This window comes from Acomys russatus, chromosome 19 (genome assembly GCF_903995435.1).
Source record: "Acomys russatus chromosome 19, mAcoRus1.1, whole genome shotgun sequence".
NCBI lineage: Eukaryota > Metazoa > Chordata > Mammalia > Rodentia > Muridae > Acomys > Acomys russatus.
This window is the reverse complement of record NC_067155.1, coordinates 18,354,821-18,376,397: the sequence shown is the minus strand read 5'-3', so window position 1 is coordinate 18,376,397 and position 21,577 is coordinate 18,354,821. Positions and strand designations below refer to the sequence as shown.

At 57.3% G+C, this 21,577-nt stretch overlaps 1 protein-coding gene across 5 annotated transcripts in view; it reads left to right on the top strand.

The window, feature by feature from the left end:
- The window catches only part of Actn4 (actinin alpha 4), a 64,818-nt gene extending 43,360 nt beyond the window's left edge, over positions 1-21,458 (top strand). Inside the window, exons 4-22 of one of the 5 annotated variants that reach the window (XM_051162786.1) lie at positions 1,198-1,284; positions 2,182-2,269; positions 3,381-3,459; positions 4,363-4,444; positions 5,104-5,189; positions 9,401-9,493; positions 10,825-11,055; positions 11,643-11,790; positions 14,194-14,344; positions 16,342-16,450; positions 16,556-16,696; positions 16,800-16,982; positions 17,110-17,244; positions 18,288-18,467; positions 18,963-19,109; positions 19,661-19,741; positions 19,968-20,033; positions 20,431-20,589; positions 20,705-21,458. In XM_051162786.1, coding sequence (XP_051018743.1) covers positions 1,198-1,284; positions 2,182-2,269; positions 3,381-3,459; positions 4,363-4,444; positions 5,104-5,189; positions 9,401-9,493; positions 10,825-11,055; positions 11,643-11,790; positions 14,194-14,344; positions 16,342-16,450; positions 16,556-16,696; positions 16,800-16,982; positions 17,110-17,244; positions 18,288-18,467; positions 18,963-19,109; positions 19,661-19,741; positions 19,968-20,033; positions 20,431-20,589; positions 20,705-20,863 — 2,405 coding nt within the window. In that variant the 3' untranslated portion in view covers positions 20,864-21,458. Of the gene's footprint in view, positions 1-1,197; positions 1,285-2,181; positions 2,270-3,380; positions 3,460-4,362; positions 4,445-5,103; positions 5,190-6,901; positions 6,988-9,400; positions 9,494-10,824; positions 11,056-11,642; positions 11,791-14,193; positions 14,345-16,341; positions 16,451-16,555; positions 16,697-16,799; positions 16,983-17,109; positions 17,245-18,287; positions 18,468-18,962; positions 19,110-19,660; positions 19,742-19,967; positions 20,034-20,430; positions 20,590-20,704 lie in introns of all 5 variants that reach the window. The other 4 variants (XM_051162785.1, XM_051162784.1, XM_051162787.1 and 1 more) reach the window with 4 other exon arrangements.
- Positions 21,459-21,577: the final 119 nt, after the last annotated feature.

Here is a 21,577-nt window from a genome sequence, read left to right as displayed (position 1 = left end):
CCAGAATGTGTGCCTTTTGAGTTCCGAGGCCCCGCCCCAGCCTGGGACCTCTGAGTAGGGTGCCAAGCCTTGCATGCCACAGTAGAGGTAGTTGGTGTTTGTTTAAAAAGCAAAAACCTAAAAATCAGTCAGGCCCAGGGATTTTCTGTCTTCCCATGGATCTTTCCTCCGGGCTCCGCTCCAGCCCTGTTCTCTCACAGCTGCGTTTGTTTTGCTCAGAGCCTCCGTCTGTAAATACAGAGGGTGAGGGGAGGGGCCCAGTTCACGTCCAGTCTCCACGGCATTAGGGGGGGAAGCTTGGTCTGCAAGTGTTTGCTTCTCGCGCCCCAGGTGATTCTGTCCCAGGCCCCATGACTGTCGCCTGCAAAGACGAGGGCAGAGGGCAGCCTGAGGTCTCTGGCCCTGGCCCCTCACGTGCTCTGCCAGTTGAGGGGCATGGCTTCCTCCCCAGGCCTATGAGAGGGGGTGACAGCTGCAGGCCACAGAAGCAGCTGGTAGATGTGTCCCTCCCAGAACCCTGGCCAGCCTGTACCTGTGGCAGCTGAGCAGCTGGCTGTGTCCCCTGACGGAGGCAGCCTGGCCCTCTTGCAGCTTAGCTTAACTTTTCTGGTGGGAGAGCCATCTTGGCCCCGGGCTGTAGCAGGGCCAGCAGCCTGCATGGTGTCTGCATCTGTAGCTGTGGAGCCTGGGAAGACTGGGCAGATATTGCATTCCCCCGCCTTCCCTAGAGTGCTTGCCTCACACTGTTTACTGCAAAGGAGCTTTAAGTAGGGGTACCTGCTGTGCACAGGGGCAGGCTGCAGGGCCGCTAGGAGCCAGCGTTGTCTAGAGATCCTGTGACTGAAAGGAAGTGGCTCGTTCTTAGTACAGTCAGTAGACTGACCAAAGACCCACTTAACCCCGAGTGCAGGCTGCTCACATAAAGGTGGAATTTCACCACAGTAGTGGGTGACAGGTTTAAGGTGAAGACCATAGGCTTGTGGACCACCTTGAGAGGCGCAGTGCTGTGAGCTGGCCAGTGGGAACGCCTTGGTGACCAGGAAGCACCTGTACAGAGACCCCAGGACAGCGCCCCAGGCTTCCGCGGCAGCACTGTCTACAAATGCTCAGTGCATCCTCCTGGCAAAGTGGGGGTGAGGTGGGGAGCCTGGCGCTCGCTGACTGTTTTCTCCTCCCGCGCCCTTGTCCTGTATGCAGAGATTGTGGACGGCAACGCAAAGATGACTCTGGGGATGATCTGGACCATCATCCTCAGGTTCGCCATCCAGGACATCTCTGTAGAAGGTAAGGAATGCGGGGTGCGCCTCCCTCTCCCGGGACGGGGTGCCTGGAGAAAGTTACGTCTCCACGTTCCCGTTCTCTTCCATGCTGCGTGGGGCGTCTCCTATAGCCCTTCCTGGCTCCAGCTTACCACAGCTGGCAGAGCAAACTCCAGAGGATACCCACTGGGCCTGTGTGTCCGGGCCTGCTTCGGCCACCCAGGAATGCCACCACTTCCACCTAGCCACTGCGTGCGTGCGTGCATGCGTGCGTGCATGTCACATGCACCACAAAATAAGAAACGCCATGAGGGGCTGGAGAGATAGCTCAGAGGTTAAGAGTACTGACTGTTCTTCCAGAGGTCCTGAGTTCAATTCCCAGCAACCACATGGTGGCTGGCTCACAACCATCTATAATGAGATCTGGTGCCTTCTGGAGTGCAAGCACATGTGCAGACCAAACATTGTATACAGAATAAATAAATTTAAAAAGAAAAAAAAAGAAACGCCATGAGGCCGGTGTTTGGAGGAGTTCCTGTTGTTGGGTCTCCACAACATTCAACACAAGATGGCACTTGATAGAAACATCCTAAGGCTAGTGTCCAGGGCTAACAACAGGCTAGTCTGGATGGGGAGTAGGTTCAGATCCCGCCGTCCTTGTCATTTTCTGGGGAAGTCCCTGTGACAAGGCTTCTTGCAGCTGGGCTCCGTGTTAGCAGATGGACAGGTGGGCAGAGACCATCCATGTCCACGGCAGAGCAGCTGCTGTTGCTGCTGTCCGCGCTGCCTTGGTGTGATGTCTGCTGTCCTTCCTCTGGGGCTTTGTTTGTCCCCAGGCCTGAGCTGCAAGTCCTGTCCAGCCTGGGCTGTTGCTCAGAGCTGTACTTTTGAGCTCACCTCTCTGTCCTTGGATGCTTTGCAGAGACCTCTGCCAAGGAAGGGCTCCTCCTCTGGTGCCAGAGAAAGACGGCGCCATATAAAAACGTCAACGTCCAGAACTTCCACATCAGGTGGGCGCTCCCCCCACGCCTGACTTCACATCCCACATGTGACCAGCCACGTGTGCATGCTGCTGCGGGCACCTGTGTGCCCACTGGAGAGTCCTCTGTTCAGAGAGGAGACTGGAGTTGCTTAACACAGCTGTAGGCTTTCTAGCACATTCTCATACAAGGCAGCCCTTGGAGGCCACAGGCAGGACCCTGCTTCCTCTCGACAGGAGGCACCAGCACACAGACTGCTGCTCTTTAGCTTAAGGAAAGGTTCTCTCCAGCTGCCAGCAAGCGCCGTGTGGCCTGGTCAGGGCTCAGAGAGGCAAAGGGTAGAGGCTGCTGTGACTGAAGGAGGAGATAGAGTTCCAGAGCAGCGAGGGGCTACTGTCTGCCCGCACTGCCCAGCCTTAAACTCATTCAATGCACCGCTTTCCTGGCTGGGCTCTGGGACCCCGTGCTGACATCACTGTGCTGTGTCCTAAAAAGCACATGGTCACCCCTTGGCGGCTCTGCTCAATGTGTTTCTTCTGCTGCAGCCTGCAGGTGCACACCTGCTGCTTCCACACACACAGGGTCACAGCAACAGACTGCCACCTGGGTCACCTACGCTCTAGGTAACCCAGGCACAGGTGGTTGCACAGCTGTTCTAACAGCGAGCAGGGATAGAGACCCATCCTAGAAGGAACCACCCCTTGCAGGCTCTGAGGCTCCAGCTTGCGACTTTGTAGGGATCTGTTTGCTCCTTTGAACCTCAGTCCCAGCAGCCAGGCTCTTAGCCAGCCCCCCTGGCCCGTGCCTCCATTAGTCAGGATCCCACCCACCTTTCCTAGGGGCTGTCCCCTGGTGCTGGCCTTTCCTGTTCTACAAGCCCTCATTGCATGCTGGGCTGCAGGCCTCTCAGTGGCCAGCAGACAGTCAGTACGTGTCACATGTCAGGTTCTGTGCCAGCATCAACTACTTTATCTTCATAGCAACTCTGAGGTGAGGAAACTAGGCGGCTAGTTCTGTGATCTTCTCAAGGTCACACCATCTGTGCCAAATCGGTGCTTTCTGCATACGGGAAGACTCACAGGGTCAACCGCGACACCCAGGCAGCGAGTGCTGACCTCATAACCTCTGCCTTCTCCTACAGCTGGAAGGACGGGCTGGCCTTCAATGCCCTCATCCACCGGCACAGGCCCGAGCTGATTGAATATGAGAAACTGAGGAAGGTAGGCAGCCCCCGCCCACCCGGGAGAGCTACGTGCCAGCTTCCTCCCGGACAAACATCCGTGAGCACCGTCCCGATTCCCTCGATGGCACTGGCTGGAATATTTTAGGGACTGTCTTACTTGACCTTTGAGAGAGAGACAGACACACACACACACACACGCACGCACACACACACTCTGGACTGTCTTACTTGACCTTTGAGAGAGACAGACACACACACACACACACACACGCACACACACACGCACACACACACACACACACACACACACACACTCTTCCTTCCAGAGGAGGGAAGAGGGAGCATCACACCTCCTACCAGCTACCACGTCCTGTGTAGAGTTCTACTCTTACATACAGCTTTAAAGCCTGGTCTCCTGGGAAAGGCAGGGAACTATGTCCCAAGCAGCCAGCCACCTGGGCCGCCCTGGGCCGATGGGCTGCAGAGCGCAGAGCCAGACAGCTGCTGCAGAGTGGTGGTACACCCCTGGAGAGGGAGGGGACCTGCACCCAGCCTGCCTGTGTGGGGACAAGGATTCTGCTGTAGCTGAGAACTGCCGAGAGGAGCGAGGTCGGTCAGGCTTGTTCAGCAGGCCCTCGCTGGTCTGGCAGCCATGGGGTCCTGTGTCGGAGCTGGGGTGTTCTCTACTTGATACCCACACATACACAGTCCTATGGTCTCTAGAGCCTGAGCCGCATCCGCAGAGGTTCAGGGTGCACAGACTGACTGAAGCATGTGGCTGGCTGGCAGTGCTGTGGGGCGCGCGCCTGCGTGTCTCTCCCTGTCTGGCACACAGTGATGAGGATTCCTAAGACCCTTCCCAACCCTGCCCCTCAGGGCTCCTCTGTCTCAGGCCAGCCTTTGCCTGACGGAACTCTCCATTTGCCCACTGCTTCCCCAGGATGATCCAGTCACCAACTTAAACAACGCTTTTGAAGTAGCCGAAAAATACCTCGATATCCCCAAGATGCTGGATGCCGAGGGTGAGTGCGCCCCCCCCCCCAAAAGTTCAGTCCAGCACCGTGCTTCCCAGGGCCTCACCACTCTACACCTTAGGGAGCTAGCTGGCGGAAGGCCGGGTGAACCCAAGGCAGCCAGAGCGGGGCAACATGTGCCAGAGGTGGCCAGGCCTACTCAGGGTGGGAGAGAGGGCGCAGCTTACAGAAAGGGTCAGGGTTTTTGGTCCCACAGATTGTCTAGACTCCCAGAGAGGGGCAGTGAGGCTGAAGAGGCCGGCCCCGGCTTCCTGTGAGCAGCCCTGGCTCTTTCCTGACACCCGAAGGCTGGGGTCTGGAGCCCGACAAACTGGAATGTTGTTTTTTCCTTTTTCCGGCTTTGCTCCATTTCCCTGCCAGGACCCGTGACTCTGGCCTCTGGTGGCCCCTGGAGTTCAGTGTCCTGCGGCCCTCGAGGCTATTCCCCAAGAAAGGAAGCGGCTTCATTCCAGCCCAGTTCCCACAGCTTTGGCCTTTCCGGAGACCGTGGGGATGTTAGGATGTAACGGAGCCCACCCAACTGAACAGCTGGTGTTGAGTCAGCTTAGAGGGTCTTCTCCCTGGCGTGGCCGTGGCTTTGGGCGCCGTGGGTCCTCGTCAGCGGCCCCACCCCGCGTGGCCGTTTAACCCTTGTTGTTCACTTACAGACATCGTGAACACAGCGCGGCCCGACGAGAAGGCCATAATGACCTATGTGTCCAGCTTCTACCATGCCTTCTCAGGAGCGCAGAAGGTACCAGGCAGGGCCAGGCGGCCCGCCGCGCCTCCACGCTCACTGCACTTCTCTTGCAGCCGGCAGTGGCCTCTCTTGGACTGGAAGCCAGCTCCCTCAGTCCCTGCATGGCCGCCCGCCTAGTCTTTGCTCTGTCTATTGAGTGCCTTCCGCACAGAGGCTCTGTTCAGGCAGCAAGGACGCAAGCAAGTCCCTGCTGCAAGGAGGCTTGCTTCCTAGTTGGTGAGACAGACAGTGTGCGTCAGGGTGTGTGATAGGAGGCGCCGTCACCATCAGTCAGAAAGGGGCTCCAGCGGAGCCGAGGCCGCCAGGTGAAGCCTGCAGAAGCAAAGGCGGGGCAGGACAGCTGGGAAAGCTAGCCGGCTGTGGGTGACCTCCACTCAGGGATTTTCTTCTCTTAAAATCTATTTAGGGTTTTTAATTTTCTGTGTGTGAGTGTTTTGCTTGCATGTATGTGTCCAACATGTCCATGGTCCTGGTGCCCAGGAGGCCAGGTGCTAGAGCCTCTGGAACCAGTTACAGGTGGCCATGAGCCGGACGTGGGAGCTGGGAATTGAACCACAGTCCTGGAAAAAGCCAGTGTTTGGGTTTTTTGTTTTTGTTTTTTTGAAACAGGTTTCTCTGTGTAGTCTTGGCTGTCCAGGAACTCTTTCTGTAGACCAGGCTGGCTTCAAATTCACAAGAGATCCACCTGCCTCTGCCTCCCAAATGCTGGGATTAAAGGCCACTATCAACCGGTTCAGTCAGTGGTCTTAACTGCTAGGCCATCTCTCCAGTTATATGATTTTTGTTTGTATGTCTTTTTTGGCGGCGGGGGGGGGGGGTGTTTTGTTTTTGTTTTTGTTTTGTTTTTTGAGACAGGGTTTCTCTGTGTAGCCCTGGCTGTCCTGGACTCACTTTGTAGACCAGGCTGGCCTTGAATTTACAGCTATCTACCTGCCTCTGCCTCCCGAGTGCCGGGCCTGGGTGTTTTTTTGTTTGTTTGTTTGTTTGTTTGTTTGTTTTTTGGTTTGTTTGGTTTGGGGTTTTTTGAGACAAGGTCACATGTACATGCAGTTCAGCTAGCTGTGACGTCCTAATACCCCTTTTGTCTGCCTGCCAAGTGCTGGCATATGCTACCACTCAGAGTTTTTTTTTTTATAGTTTCCTTTTTCTTCTGTCTGTCCTGGAACCCTAGAACTTTCTATATACAAACTAGGCTGGCCTTAAAGTCAGCTGTGACATTGCTGTCTCTGCCTCTCGAGTGCTGGGATTGCCAGTGTGCAACAGTGTGCCCAACTCTGAGACGGAATCTTACTCTGCAGCTCTCCTGCCATAGCCTCCTCAGTGCCAGGGTTACCAGTGTGCAAGGTTGAGCCCAACATCATTAGGGGTGTATGCAAAAATGGCTGTAGTTCAGGTGACATAATGCTACTCAGGCTTTCAGAAAACAGTCACTTAATGTTTGACTTTTCCGGCCCCAAATGCAGCTGCTTTTTCACAGTCTAGTTAGTTTGTTTTCACTAGCCTGTTTGAGAACGAGGCTCCTCCCTCAGAGCCTCCCGGCCCCTTCTGCTCACCATGGCGGGCATGTCTCCAGGTCTGAGGTTCGCTGGTTTCCAGTCCAGAGCAAGCGCTATTCTTCCTGCATGGGCCTCGGGCCGGCTGGCCGCCTCCCTGCTGCCTCTTTCACTCTCTCCTGTCTCTCTCTCTTTCTCTCTCTCTCTGCACAGATATTGTAGGCACTCTGAGGCCAGATGAAAAGGCCATCATGACTTACGTGTCCTGCTTCTACCACGCCTTCTCAGGGGCCCAGAAGGTGAGCCAGGGTGGGAGGCCCCTGGGTGCAGCCCTGGCTCAGCAGCCTCACAGACAGCCTTGCATTTGAGCGTAGCCACCTGTGGTGAATGCTGACAGCTCTGACCACAGACAGGATCACTGTAGATGACAGCACTGGAGTGTGACCTCCTGCCTGTCAGGACCTCTGCTTCAGGGCCACTTACCTGTAGGCCTCCCTTGAGGCCTTTGCTGCCAGGTGCTCAAGAGGCCCTGAGAGCAGGCTGCCTCCCTCAGGAGCTGATGTGAGCAGGCCCGGCAAACCCTGGTGCGTCTCCGTGAGTCCTGCTGGCCTCACATCACCCACGGCTCTTGGCTTGGAGAGTGGCTTGGCCAGTAGCAGTGTTAGTGGCCCAGGTGCTCAGCATGGTGGGTGCCTGTTTTGGGAACTACCTCCCTGGGCTCTCTCCGAGGACTTTACCTGCCTAGGTCCCGGCAAAGCTCCACCACAGAGGGGTAGAGGCAGCTAGACCCATCTGAAGGGCAAGGAAGCTGAGGTTCAGAGATGCCACTGGCTGCTGAACTGCCTTCTTAGAGCCTTCCATCCTGTGGGAACCTCCAGGGTCGGGGATGGGGTGGGGCGGGGCGGTGTATGGCCTGGCCCTGCCTTGCCCTTCTCAGCAGCATGGTCTTGGTTAGGTTAGTTTACCTCAGCTTCCCCATCTATAAGATGGCCCTCACAGGGTTGTCCCGGGCGTGGGATAGTGAGCACATGCTAGCAGCCCCTTGGATCAGTCACCTGGGCAGAACAGTTGCAAGTCTGGGCACACCTGCTAGATTCACCTTTCTCAACAAAGAATGTGCCCCTCAGGGCCCCTTGCAGTGCCTTTACTGTGGCTGTCATGTCCCAGAGGCCAGCTCAGTCTCCTCAAAAAATGGTCTCTGGGTGAATGCAGGCTAGTCACAAAAGCATTCTTTCTTTTTTTCTTTTTGGTTTGTTTTTTTGTTTTTGGTTTGGTTTTTTTTTTTTTTTTTTGAGACAAGGTTTCTCTGTGTAGTCCTAGCTGTCCTAGACTTCCTTTGTAGACCAGGCTGGCCTCAAACTCACAGCGATCCACCTACCTCTGCCTCCCGAGTGCTGGGATTAAAGGTTTGTGCCACCGTGCCTGGCCTTTCTTCTTCTTCTTCTTTTTTTTTTTTTTTTTTTTTTTTTCCTTTAAATTATGATTCTTGTTTATTTTATTTTATTACGAATACAGTGCTCTGCCTGCATGTACACCTTCAGGCCAGAAGAGGGCACCAGATCTCACTATAGATGGTTGTGAGACACCCTGTGGTTGCTGGGAGTTGAGCAGTCAGTGCTCTTAACGTCTGAACCATCTCTCCAACCCTTCTTTTTTTATTTTAATTTTTTGAGACAGGCTTTCCCTGTCCTAGACCCACTTTGTAGACCAGGCTGACCTTGAACTCACAGATAGCCGTCTGCTTTTGCCTCCCTAGTGCTGGCATTAAAGGCGTGCACCACCACCGCCTGGCTCATTCTTTCTTCTTTTACGCACTGAAAGTCACCAATCCTGAGCACGTTCCAGCAGTGAAGTGGAGCGCTTGGCTGGCAGCACCCCAGCGGCAGCGTAGGTTAGAGCGTGGGGTCCCAGCAGTGTGCTCAGTTACAGTGGCTTGTGAGTCTGACCTCTGGAGCAGCCTTGGTGCCGTGCTGGTCCCGGGTGATCCCTGCAGCGTGCTGTGTGCTGTGTAGCACAGGTTCACACCCCCTGTGCCTGCTCTGTCAGCTCCATACTTGTCCTGTGCCTCGTGTGGATGGGAAAGCGCTCCGGGCATGGAGCTGGCTCCCGAGCCTCTGTTCTCCCTCCTCATCACTCTGTAGACCCTCACTCTCTCTGCTCCTGTTCTGTTGCCGTTCCAACTCTTCCTGGACCTTTTCTGTGCTTCCTGAAAGGTACCTGCCTCCCTTCTCCTGTGTGGCACTTTCCCCTCCCCCAGGCTCCTAGAGCTCAGGACCAGGGCCAGCTCTGTGTATCTGCCCTCCCTTTGCTTCCCTTCTGCCTTCCACCTGTGGCCTGTGCCCGCGCGGGCTCCTATACACAGGCAGCCGCACCTCTGCATAGGAGCCAGCATGGGTAGAGCATGCACTGAGTGCTGGGACACCGTGGTGTCAGCATCCCACCTCCAGCCATGTTCCTGCTCAGAAGGGACTCTTTCTCAGTGCAGCCCCACCCAGTCCTGGGCACCAGCCTGGTTCTCAGCAGGGGTGCAGGTCTTGCACAACTCCTAGGACATGGCCGCTCAAGGCCACCGTACCGGGGATGCACTTCTCTCCTTTCCCTCTGTGGGGAGTTCTCTGTGGGTATTGGACAAGCTGCTTTCGGGGGGCCTGCTGATTAGGAGGGGGGTTCCCCAGCGCCAGGCAGCCCTGACCGTGTGCTTCCCCACTTCAGGCTGAGACTGCTGCCAACCGGATCTGCAAGGTGCTGGCTGTGAACCAGGAAAATGAGCACCTGATGGAAGATTATGAACGTCTGGCCAGTGATGTGAGTGTGCGCCGTGCCCCACCATGGGCAGGGGTGCTGGAGAGGGGCTCAGGGTTAGGAGCACGTGTTCCTCTTCCAGAGCCCTGGGGCACTAGGCACAGAAGTGGCATGTGGACACACACGCAGGCAGAGAGTACCTATACACAGCACATAAAAAGTAGAGGTTTGGGGTTTTTGTTTGTTTTTGTTTTGGGAGAGGAGTGCTACACAGGGAGGCAGGAGAAATAGATGGAGTCTGACGTAGCCCAGGGTGGCCTTGAACTTCTGATCCTCCTGCCTCCACCTCCCAAGCACTGGAATAACCAGCAGTGTTTTGCTGAGAAAGTAGCTGTGGCAGCAAGACCTAGAAAACATGGGGTGCAGCACCTTTGGCTTAGTGGTCGCCGTGCTGCTAGAGCTGAGGGTCACACCAAGACTGCAGAGCCAGCTTCCAAAGAGCGTGCGTGTGTTCTTGGAACCATGACTCCTGGACCCGAGGACTTCAAGGTCATTGGTTTTAGGAGCTGGATGGCAAATACCTCCCCCCTCCCCCCGCATGTTAAGCAAGCATGCCCCCCTTACGCTGTATTCTCGGCCCCCGGCTTTAAGATTTTGTGGACTGGGAAAACTAAAGTGGCAACTTCTGCCCAGCTGAGGATTTTGTGGACTTTATACTGGCGGGGCCAGTGCTCGGGTGTACTCCTCGCTGGAGCTCCTGCCTAACCTGCACGAGGCCCCGGCTTCTGTGGGGCTGAGAACAAAAAGGCAGAGCCGCCGGCTGTATTGTCATTCCCAACCCCAAGACAAGCCATCAGTTCATGGTCTTCAATACCGTGCGTCAGACGCAGGCTCAGCCTGCTGCCTCTGCTTTTGGTTTTGCCCTTGCTGTTAGGAAGCCATCTCTGTGCCTACCTGTGCTAGTAATAGCTGCTTTCCCTGTTCTGGGATTGTTCTGGAATGCCAGCTGGGGCCTGTTGATATTCTTCCTCGCCCTGTCAAAGATCAGAGTAGGTGTAAGAATGCATGGATTGCTGGGTTTTTGTTGTTCTCCGTTTCCTAAAGCAGTACGCACTGGCCACCCAGCGGGGCAGACGCTTGCCGGCGGCCACTGTGCTGCTGCAGTCAGCAAACCCAACCTGAGCAGAGTCTCAACAGACAGGCCTGCTGGGAGGGACAGCGGTCCTGAGCCACCCACGCCAGCCAGGGCAGGATTCCCAGGACTCTGCTGTGGGGTGCCTGCAGAGACCATGGAGAAACTGGGCTTGAGAGCAAGGCAGCCCTGAGGACCGGCTGGTGTGCATGCACTCCCTGTGGCAGCACTCTGAGCGCCATGGCATTCTGTGGGCCCACAGCTTCTGGAGTGGATCCGCCGCACCATCCCGTGGCTGGAGGACCGCGTGCCGCAGAAGACCATCCAGGAGATGCAGCAGAAGCTGGAGGACTTCCGCGACTACCGGCGCGTGCACAAGCCGCCCAAGGTGCAGGAGAAGTGCCGGCTGGAGATCAACTTCAACACGCTGCAGACCAAGCTGCGGCTCAGCAACAGGCCCGCCTTCATGCCCTCCGAGGGCAGGATGGTATCGGTGAGTGTCCCCCGCCACCGCCACCACCATCACCATGGGTCCCAGGAGCATGGCCTGCCAAACAGACCACCTCAGGCACAATGCTCGGGTGGCATTGTCTTCAGCCAGCTTCCGAGGTGGGTGGGGATGGTGGTGGGCATGCCTCACCGTGCCCTACTGTTGCTCTGCACTGCTACTCTAGTCTGCCAGGACTGCAGGGCTGAGTCTGAGACTCTGTGTCTGAGACCCTTTAAGGGGAGGGCAGCAGGCCAGGCACCCTTCCTAGTCTGCTTGCAGCGACATTGACTTGCCCACCCGCCCACACGTGCTGAGCCCCATCCAGGTAAACCAGAGACTAAACGCTTGTGCTGCTGGAGATGATCAGTGCTTTGCGTGCTCGCAAAGGGCCTGAGTTCATTTCCCGTGTCAGGCAGCTAGCAACCACCTGTAACTCCTGCCCCCGGGTATTCAAAGCCATCTCATGGCCTCTGGGTACCCACACGCATGCCACACATCATCAGCCCATGTGAACAGAGTGCAAGGCAGGGTTGGGTCGGCCTCTCCGCCAGCATCTTGTTGAGAGCCCTGCTTTCTCTCCTGCCCCTCAGGACATCAACAATGGCTGGCAGCACCTGGAGCAGGCAGAGAAGGGCTACGAGGAGTGGCTGCTGAACGAGATCCGGCGCCTGGAGCGGCTTGACCACCTGGCCGAGAAGTTCCGGCAGAAGGCCTCCATCCACGAGGCCTGGACCGACGGTAAGCTTCCGGCACTCTCCCTCCTCAGCTGTTGGCGCACAGTCGTGCCATGTGGGTCTGCCGAGTTTCTTCCTAGCCGCAGAAATGCCGCTTTGGGCTTACGGAGCTGTCAGCAGCAAGGTCTCCCCTATTCCTCCATGCCCCTCTCTGGGTTTTTCCCTGTACTTGCTGTACCTCCTCCAAGAACGGTTTCCAGCCCCAGGTTCAGCCCACGACGCTGACCCAGCTGTGTGAGTCTGTCTCCAGCCACCTCCCGGCTCCACTGGCTCTAGTCACCACCGGTCCGTCCCAACGCACTCCCCAGCCGCCCCACAGCTGCCTGGCTCTGGCTCTGGATGTGGAATTCTATCACGTCCTTGGCCCTTGGTGGAGGCCCTACCACTGAGGCTCCAGATTCCTGGGGGGCCTAAATCCCTCAGAAAATGAGGGCAGAAAGCAAAAGACATGACACAGCATACCCACAGGGGAGCTGTCGCTCAGTGGAGGCCCTGGGCCCAATCCACTGTGCCGAAACATGAGCCGCCCCTGTGAGGTACCATCTCCCCCTCCCATCCCCATCCTCCACACCACCACCCCATGGCTCCTCAGGGCACCTCCTCAGCTGTGTGGACACAGAGCCCCCACTGTAGCCAGACGCCGAAACAGACCCCCCTCTGGAGATACTGGCAACAGCACCACCTCCTGCTGTTGTTGAGAGCAGGCCAGTCTTGGAACTCACAGCTCTAGCCAGATGTAGCAATTCATCCCTGTAATCTTTGTACTTGGGAAACTGAGGCAGGAGGCCTCAGGTAAACCTGGTCTATATAGAGGGCGTCTAGACAGGTGTGAGATCCTACCTTGAAAATCAGAACAAAATACCACGCAGGCACCTGGCTGTGCTTGGCCCTATACCTATACACAGCAGTTTCCCTGCCCTGAGAAGACTGAGGCACATATGCTTGCTCTCCTCTTGTGAGGCCCTAAGCATGTGAGGAATGCTGTAACACCTGTGCCCTGTGCACAGCTAAGGCACTTCCTGCTATTGTCCTCTGAGGCGTCTTGCCTGCGTTTTTATTTTTTATTTATTTTTAAGTTTGCACTGTAGTTCTCACCAAATGAGTTAGAGTGCCCAGCCTAGGGCTGTGGGAGGTCTGGAGGGCTGCGGGAGGCTTGGCGGCTGGGTTCATGAGCTGGAGGTGGTGACCACTCAGCTCTGTCTCTGGGGACACCTGGGGACAGGCTTGCACTGCAGAGACTTGTGGGTGAGCCTCAGCTGCAGCCAGGCCTTCACACATCTGTCCCTCGCGCCAGGCCAACCACCCACCCTCCTCCTCAGCATCAGCCTGCGGTCTGGGTCACTGTAGCCTACTGGGGTAGGCTGCCTGGGAGAGAGGGGCTCAGAGGAGGCGGGGCCAATGTGGGTGCTTTCCCGAGGGACTGGGGATAACAATGCTGGTGAGTCCCACGAACGCACGCCTCGTGGCTGCCATGTGGGCCACGCTTGTCAGTTCTCCTCTGAAACAGCTGAGGCCTGAGGTTTTCTCAGCTGCTATTTCTGGTTCCCACCCTTGGGAGAAAGCAGCTTGGAAAAGGGAATTGCAAGCTTGCCTTGTGGTTACGCCCTCCCACCCGCTGGTGCCAGCCCCGGCCTGGGGGTGGCTGGCTGCCAGTTGCTTGAGAGCCGCTGAGGTGGAGGTGGCACCAACTAGTTCCATTCTTAACCATCACCTTGATAAAATTCAGGGTGGCCCACGGCTGCATAGGTGCTATTGCTGCCACTGGTTTACAAGGAGAGATTGGCCAGGGAGTGCCAGCTGTTTACCAGATACTCTGGGTGCCCACCTGAAGGTGACCCTAGACGCCATTGGGCGAAGGGCTCCTTGAGGCAGAGTGGAGGCCTGGCTGCCATCCTGGTCGGCGTCTCCCTCGGTCCACAGGAGTCCCGTGACTTACCAGCAGGCTGTTGGGCTTTTGCTCTGGGCATGTAATTAGCCTGGCTCCAGGACTAATAGTAGTGTTTCTCCCTTCCCACCCACTATGCCGAGAAAGCGGGTGGGGCAACAAGACTGGGATAGGACCACCACCCAGGAGAGCTGGCACAGGCACCCCTCCTGGCCCCAGGCCCCAGGCCCCACGCCTGTCCCTTGTCTGATCCCGTGGGCCTGGCTACAAGCCCAGGAGCTTCTCCCAGTCACTGTCCTCCACCGATGGGTGCCTGTAACTTTCCTGTTGGTGTCAGCCATCCTGTCCTCTGCAGCTCCTACCAGGAAGGCAGCACAGGCCTCACCTGTGCAGTTTCTTCTAACCCTGCACAGAACTGCACGGGGCGAGCAGAGGCCTCCAGGAGCTCCTAGGCTCCATCCTTTGGGTGTCTCTGCACCTGCCCCCCTCAGACACATGCTCTCTGCTCTGCCACACCTGCAGGGAAGGAGGCCATGCTGCAGCACCGCGACTATGAGACGGCCACCCTGTCAGACATCAAAGCCCTCATCCGCAAGCACGAGGCCTTCGAGAGTGACCTGGCCGCACACCAGGACCGAGTGGAGCAGATCGCTGCCATCGCCCAGGAGCTCAAGTACGTGCGTGTGCGCCTGTGGCCTCAAGTGCTGTCCCCAGCTCTCACCCCTCCTCACACACACACCAGGAGAGCATGGCAGGACGATCACCTGCGCTGTCTCAACACCAAAGAGGTTCTTCAGCACAGCGATGGCGTCTGGCTGCTTGTCCTGAGACCTGAGGCCCTAGGGCCCCTCTCTCTCCAGCCTGTCACCCCGTGTCGCTCCTCAGGCCCCTCCTTCATGTGGGGAGTTTTGGGAGTACAGTGAGTCTGTTGTTCTCCCTGCCCCTGTCCCTCCTGCTCAGAATACACCCACTGTAAGGGCTTATAGGCGGCCGGTGTCCCTCCCTCCCCCGCCAGTCACATAAATTTGTGCACACAGTTAGTACACTGCGTCTCCAGAGCCAATGAATGGTGCCTTATTCTCCCACTACAGTGGCCGGCAGCAAGGAGTGGGAGGCCCAGCCCATTACCTCATGGAAAATCCACAGGCCCCGGAGGCGCTCCCGAAATAGCTGTCTGCTCCAAAATAAGACCCTTGGCAGACACCCCCACCCACTAGTCACCCCAGACTTCAGCAGTTGTGGGAGGTCTTTCCACCCGTGCCCGTGGGGCCTCAGGAGCGGGGCTGGCTTCCTCCTGCTTTCTCACCTCTGTGGGCCACAGAGAGCTCGTTAGCACACCAGAAGCAACGGTACTGGGGCCAGTAACTTTGTTTGGTTACCCTCCAGAACCCTGCTTGTCCAAACCAGGGGACACAAAGCAATAGGCACTTTGGTATTAGTGATGAGGTGCCCATGAAACATAGACTTGGAGGGCCGGGCTAGCCTGCTCTTCAGATACTAGGTCCCAGCCATATTAGGCCTTTCTCCCTGAGGCAAAGTCGGGTAGCTCCAGAAACAGCATTCTAGACAAGGCCCTAGAGGCAGGAAGGAGGCTACCTGGGCACCATCCATTGCCAGGTACATAGCGGCATCACGGTTTAGCCCCAGGCCAAGCAAGTACCAGGTATGTCATGCCCAAGACAGGGTCTCTCTGTGTAGCCCTGGCTGTCCTAGAATGCACTTTGTTACCAGGCTGGCCTCGAACTCACAGCGATCCGCCTGCCTCTGCCTCCTGAGTGCTGGGATTAAAGGTGTGCGCCACCACCACATCCAGCTGTAGAATACTTGTGTAATGAGCATTAGCGAGCTCATTGCTTTGTGGATTCTTTTTCCCACCTTTTATTCCCCCCCCCCCCCCCCCCCCCGGCTTCTGCCCTAGAACAAGCTGGGAGAGAGAAAGGGGGGAGGGAGATTTCTGAACGTATTTATCTCCTCTTGTTTCTTCTTTGAGCACAGCCCCCACCTTGCCTGTAGCACTTAGAGACCATCTATCTGAAAAGTTCCCAGAATGCATCACACAATGGCAGAAACTGTGCAGCTGGCGAAGCCTCTGCTAGAGCACAAGGCACATCATAGTTGGCGCCTGCGGGCAGTGCAGAGCAGACCCACATATATAAAGAGACCCTCTCAGCCCAGCCCCGCCGTGCCAGTGCCTTCAGACTGCAGCAAGTGAGGCTCGGCCGCTATGCCGGTGCTGATCTGCCCCTTTGTTTTGTTTTGTTCCTGACGACCCTGAGTTCTGTGGTTCAGCTGTGACCTCTGCTTTAGCTTCCTTGGTGTTGGGGTTACAGTTTGGAGCCAGGAAAGTGGCTCAGCGGGTCAAGGCGTTTGCCTCCAAGACCAGAGACCTACGTTAGATTCTGAGACCCACAAATTGTCCTCTGACCTGCAGCACGTACTAAATAAACAAATAAGTAAATAAATGTGCAAACAGTTTAGGAAGAAAAGAGGGCTGGAGCCCGCTCGGTGTGAGAGTGTAGTGTGTGCTACTCTCGGTACCTGCGCCTGGCAGCTCACAGTGCCCGTGACCCCAGTTGCACGGGGTCCCCTTCCTGGCCTCTGTGAGCTGCTATGTCTCACCCTCTCTGTCCACATCCACTGTGGTTCTTACCCTCCCTGTCCCCGCCACAGCGAGTTGGACTACTATGACTCCCACAACGTCAACACGCGGTGCCAGAAGATCTGCGACCAGTGGGACGCCCTGGGCTCCCTGACCCACAGCCGCCGGGAAGCCTTGGAGGTGAGGAGCAGCGCTGCGTCGCCAGGAGCCCAGCGCCCTCTGGGGTGGTGGCTATGCAGGTCTTCTCAGTGGCTGACCTGTCCCCATCCCTCTCTGACACTGCAGAAAACAGAGAAGCAGCTGGAGACCATCGACCAGCTGCACCTGGAGTACGCCAAGCGGGCCGCACCCTTCAACAACTGGATGGAGAGCGCCATGGAGGACCTGCAGGACATGTTCATCGTTCACACCATCGAGGAGATCGAGGTCCGCCCCCGCCTCTAGGGGAAATGCGCGCGCATACACACACGCGTGCACGCGCATGCGCGCGCACACAGGCGGGCTGCACTCACTTCCATCTTTCCTCCAGGGCCTCATCTCAGCCCATGACCAGTTCAAGTCCACCCTGCCGGATGCCGACAGGGAGCGCGAGGCCATCCTGGCCATCCACAAGGAAGCCCAGAGGATCGCCGAGAGCAACCACATCAAGCTGTCGGGCAGCAACCCCTACACCACCGTCACCCCGCAGATCATCAACTCCAAGTGGGAGAAGGTGGGCAGGCCTCTGCCCTGCAAGGGCTGCACTGTGGGGGGAGCGGGAGCTGCGCCCTGACCTCTGCCCTGCAAGGGCTGCACTAGTTGGGGTGGCTGCGCCCTGACCTGTCATGCACACCCCACAGGTGCAGCAGCTGGTTCCGAAGCGCGACCATGCTCTCCTGGAGGAGCAGAGCAAGCAGCAGTCCAATGAGCACCTCCGCAGGCAGTTTGCCAGCCAGGCCAATGTGGTGGGGCCCTGGATCCAGACCAAGATGGAGGTGAGGCTGCCCCTCCCTGTCAGCTAAGAGAGCCAGGTGGTTCTGGAGCTCGGGAGGTCCCCGTGGTCCCTGTGGCCTAGGCTGCAGCCTTCAGCCCTGATAGATCTGTCCTCCGCTCTTACTGGCCAGCAGCCCTGGTGACCTCAGGGGCTTTGCAGCTGAAATGGTGATGTGAAGATGGAAGCCTGGCTAGAGACTGGCTAGAGCCAGCTTGAACCTGGAGCTGGCTTGCCTTCTGCTCCTTTGCTCCCTTCTCCGGAGACAGCATTCCCACAGCAAATGGCCTTTGCTCACCACTCTGTGCTAGACCCTGTGAGGGCTGCAGCGCAGCTGCACAGTGACCAACACCCAGAGGGACATTCATAAGACAGCCAGGAACAGTGCTTCCTGCTCACGCCCACGTGCTCAGTGCGCCAGGCAGTGGGAGCCTGGGGCACAGCAGCTCAGCCAGCACCCTCCGTTTGTTTGTTTTAAGGTTTATTTATACAGTACTCTATCTGCATGTACACCTGCAGGCCTGAAGAGGGCATCAGATCACACTATAGATGGTTGTGAGCCACCATGTGGTTGCTGGGCCATCTGAGCCATCTCTCCAGCCCCCTATTTTTCTTTTTCTTCCTTCCTTTTTTTTTCTTTTCTTTTTTCTTTTTTTCTTTTTTCAGACAGGGTCTCTCTGTGTAGCCCTGGCTGTCCTGGACTTGCTTTGTAGACCAGGCTGGCCTCAAACTCACAGCGATCCACCTGAACTCTGCCTCCGGAGTGCTGGGATTAAAGGCGTGCGCCACTATGCCTGGCTCTATTTCTTATTTTTAAGGAGCAAAGGAGTTTTGTCTTAGGGTGAAGGTGTGTGCACTCAAGTTGTGAGTGCAGTGCCCGGTCACTGGGTCTCCCCTCTCTACAGTCACGCTGTCACAGTGCAGGGCCTCCCATACAGACTGACAAGGGCAAGGCGAGGTCAGATGTGAAAAGCAGCCTCCCTGCCATCTCCAGAGAGCAGCACAGTAGCCAGGGCCCGCATCACCTGGGGGCCTCCCTTCCTGCAGGAGATCGGGCGCATCTCCATCGAGATGAATGGGACCCTGGAGGACCAGCTGAGCCACCTGAAACAGTACGAGCGCAGCATCGTGGATTACAAGCCCAACCTGGACCTGCTGGAGCAGCAGCACCAGCTCATCCAGGAGGCCCTCATCTTTGACAACAAGCACACCAACTACACCATGGAGGTGGGCTCCTCAGCAGTGGAGGCAGGGGAGTGGGAGGAGCTAGGCCAGCCTGGACCACACGGGGAGTGGGGGAGTGGGAGGAGCTAGGCAGCCTGGACCACACATGCAGTGGGGGGAAGCTAGCCAGCCTGGACCACACATGGAGTGGGGGAGTGGGAGGAGCTAGGCCAACCTGGACCACACATGGAGTGGGGGGAGTGGGAGGAGCTAGGCCAGCCTGGACCACACATGGAGAGAGAGACCCCGTCAAAACAGCAAAATTTAGAAAAGAAAAGATGGAAGGCTAGAGTACATAGACATTTGAAAAACCGAGGCCCCCTAAGTTCCATTCTAGAAAGAGTCTCATCCACCCCCACCCCTACCTGTGGTCTCAGCACACCAGAGTCAGGAGGCTGTTGCACTAGAATTGGGGGTCGAGTTCCACATTTCGCTGTGCCGACCCATGGTGCCACAGACCACCGCGGGGTTCGGTGACCAGTATCCTTCCTCCCTCAGCACATTCGCGTGGGCTCAGAGCAGCTGCTCACTGCCATCGCCCGCACCATCAATGAGGTGGAGAACCAGATCCTCACCCGGGACGCCAAGGGCATCAGCCAGGAGCAGATGCAGGAGTTCCGGGCCTCCTTCAACCACTTCGACAAGGTCAGCCCCTCCCCCTCCCACCCCCGGGCTGCCACAGAGTGCCTTTCCTCTTCCCGGTGTCACGCATCCTAGCCTGCCCTCCCATCCACCCGTCCATCCCATCAGCTGCTGCCCACAGGATGGGCAGGACGCCAGAGCACACACAAGGCCAGGTGGGGGGTTCCAGGACTCTGGTCCCTGTGTGCAGTTTCTAAAGCTTGGAATAGACTGGTAGGCTCCTTAAAGGGTTTGATTGCCTCCAGATGACCCTTTGACCAACGCCACAGCTGCACTGCAGCCTCTTATGCTCCCCTGTGAACACTGGGAAGGCAGGGAGAGGTCCCCTCTGTCTTTGAGGCCTGGGCGTGGCCCTCCGTGCTGCCCCCTGAGGCCATGGACACCTCACGCCCCTCCTGTCCCTAGCTGCCACCTTGTTGGCATCAGCTCTAACTGTGTGTTTCCCTTCCCCATGTGCCCTCCCCTGCCCACTGCATGTGGTCTGGCCCCTCTCCCTCTCCTGTGGCCCCGACTCCGCACCGCCCCCATACGCCTGCCTTCGATGGCCCCCGCAGGACCATGGCGGGGCACTGGGGCCTGAGGAATTCAAGGCCTGCCTCATCAGCCTGGGCTACGACGTGGAGAGTGACCGGCAGGTACGCGCCGCGGGCCCAGCAGGCTGCATTAACTGCTCTTCTCTCTTTCTCTCCTCCCTCTCACCACCCCACCCTGCCGGTGTGTGCTGTCCCCTGGCTCTCTGGCCTCTGGCCACTCTCCCCCTTACCTGGTCTCTCCCTGCTTCCTTCACTGTCCTGTCTGTCCGCTGTGCACATGGGGCCTACTCTGGGCCTGGCCTCTGCTATGCCTGCGTCCCGGGAGCAGAAGCAGACAGGCAGCATGGACTCAGATGACTTCAGGGCCCTGCTTATCTCCACAGGATACAGCCTGGTATGCAGCCTCTGCTCCTCCTCCTCCTCCTCCTCCTCCTCCTCCCCTGGCCCTCACTGCTCCCTCCTGGGGACACTCCTCCACCTCCAGTGCAGCATGGCCAGCCTGCCTCCTCTGCTCTGCTGCACTCCCCTTCTTCCCACAAGGACCCAGGGGACGGTCCTCCGCTCTCTCCCCTTCTCTCTGCTGCTCCTTTTCTCCCGCCCTCCAGAGTTAGCTTAAGCCAGAGCTGGGGCAGTGGACCCAACCCCCTGCTTCCCCAGACTCAGGGGAGGAGGCCAAGGGGCAAACTCCCAAGGCTTGGCACTGTTTGGCCAGGCTGTGCCCAGCTGACTTCTGTCCTTAAGTCTATACGCAGCTCTGCTAAGTGCTGTGTCCCCGCCTGCCCCGCCCACAGGGTGACGCTGAGTTCAACCGCATCATGAGTGTGGTGGACCCCAACCATAGCGGCCTTGTGACCTTCCAAGCCTTCATTGACTTCATGTCAAGGGAGACCACAGACACAGACACAGCTGATCAGGTCATCGCCTCCTTCAAGGTCCTGGCAGGGGACAAGGTGAGCAGGACCCGCAGAAGGGCTAGGGGACCCCTGGCCAAAACCTCAGCCGGCACTCGGCACGGGGTCAGGCGGGCGTGACAGGGCGGCTCAGAGTCCTGTCCTGTGCCTCTAGAACTTCATCACCGCCGAGGAGCTGCGGAGAGAGCTGCCCCCGGACCAGGCTGAGTACTGCATCGCCCGCATGGCACCCTACCAGGGGCCAGATGCCGCTCCTGGTGCCCTTGACTACAAGTCCTTCTCCACAGCACTCTACGGGGAGAGCGACCTGTGAGGCCCTCAGCCACCCTGACCAGCCTCCCTCGGCCTCCTGGAGGGGCTGAGGAGCCCTGCCCCCACCCTGACTCTGTATCTATGCAAAGAGCTCTTTGTGGTCCTTCTAGGGGTCAGGCAGAGAGGGAGGGGCTAGGCAGGCCTCTCGGTCTTGTGGGGTGGGGAGGCAGGTGTGGAGATCAGCACTTCTGGTCTGCTGAATATATATGCTGTGCCGTGGGTTTTTAACCTATATGGCGGGGGCAGTGGACCCCTGGGCCCCATCTGTGCCCCCAGAGGCACCTTTCCAGACCCAGGTCCCTCCTCTGCCCCTGGGGCCCCCTCAGGGCCTCTTAAATCCAGGCCAAAGCCCCATGTGCCTTGTCCGGGATCCTCCTGCCCTCACGTCCAACAGAGGGCACCCAGCTCCCCTGGACCAGACCCCCAGCATCCCTTCCCTCTTCCTGTTCCCTGTGTGATCACCCCTCTCTGCCTCAAGAGTGGCCGCTAAGGCACCCAGCCTCCGCCCACCTGGCCTTGTTTCACCTGGGCTCTGGGTCTCAGATTTTTCTAAGGACCAAAACCAACAAAAACACAAAGAATGGAACAGAAACAAAAGAAAACAAAACAAAAAAAACTCTTAAAAAAATTAAAACTATTAAAAAAAACTATAAAAAATGTAAAACTTCCAGAGAATTACTATTTACTTTATTAACTTACGGATTTATTATATAAA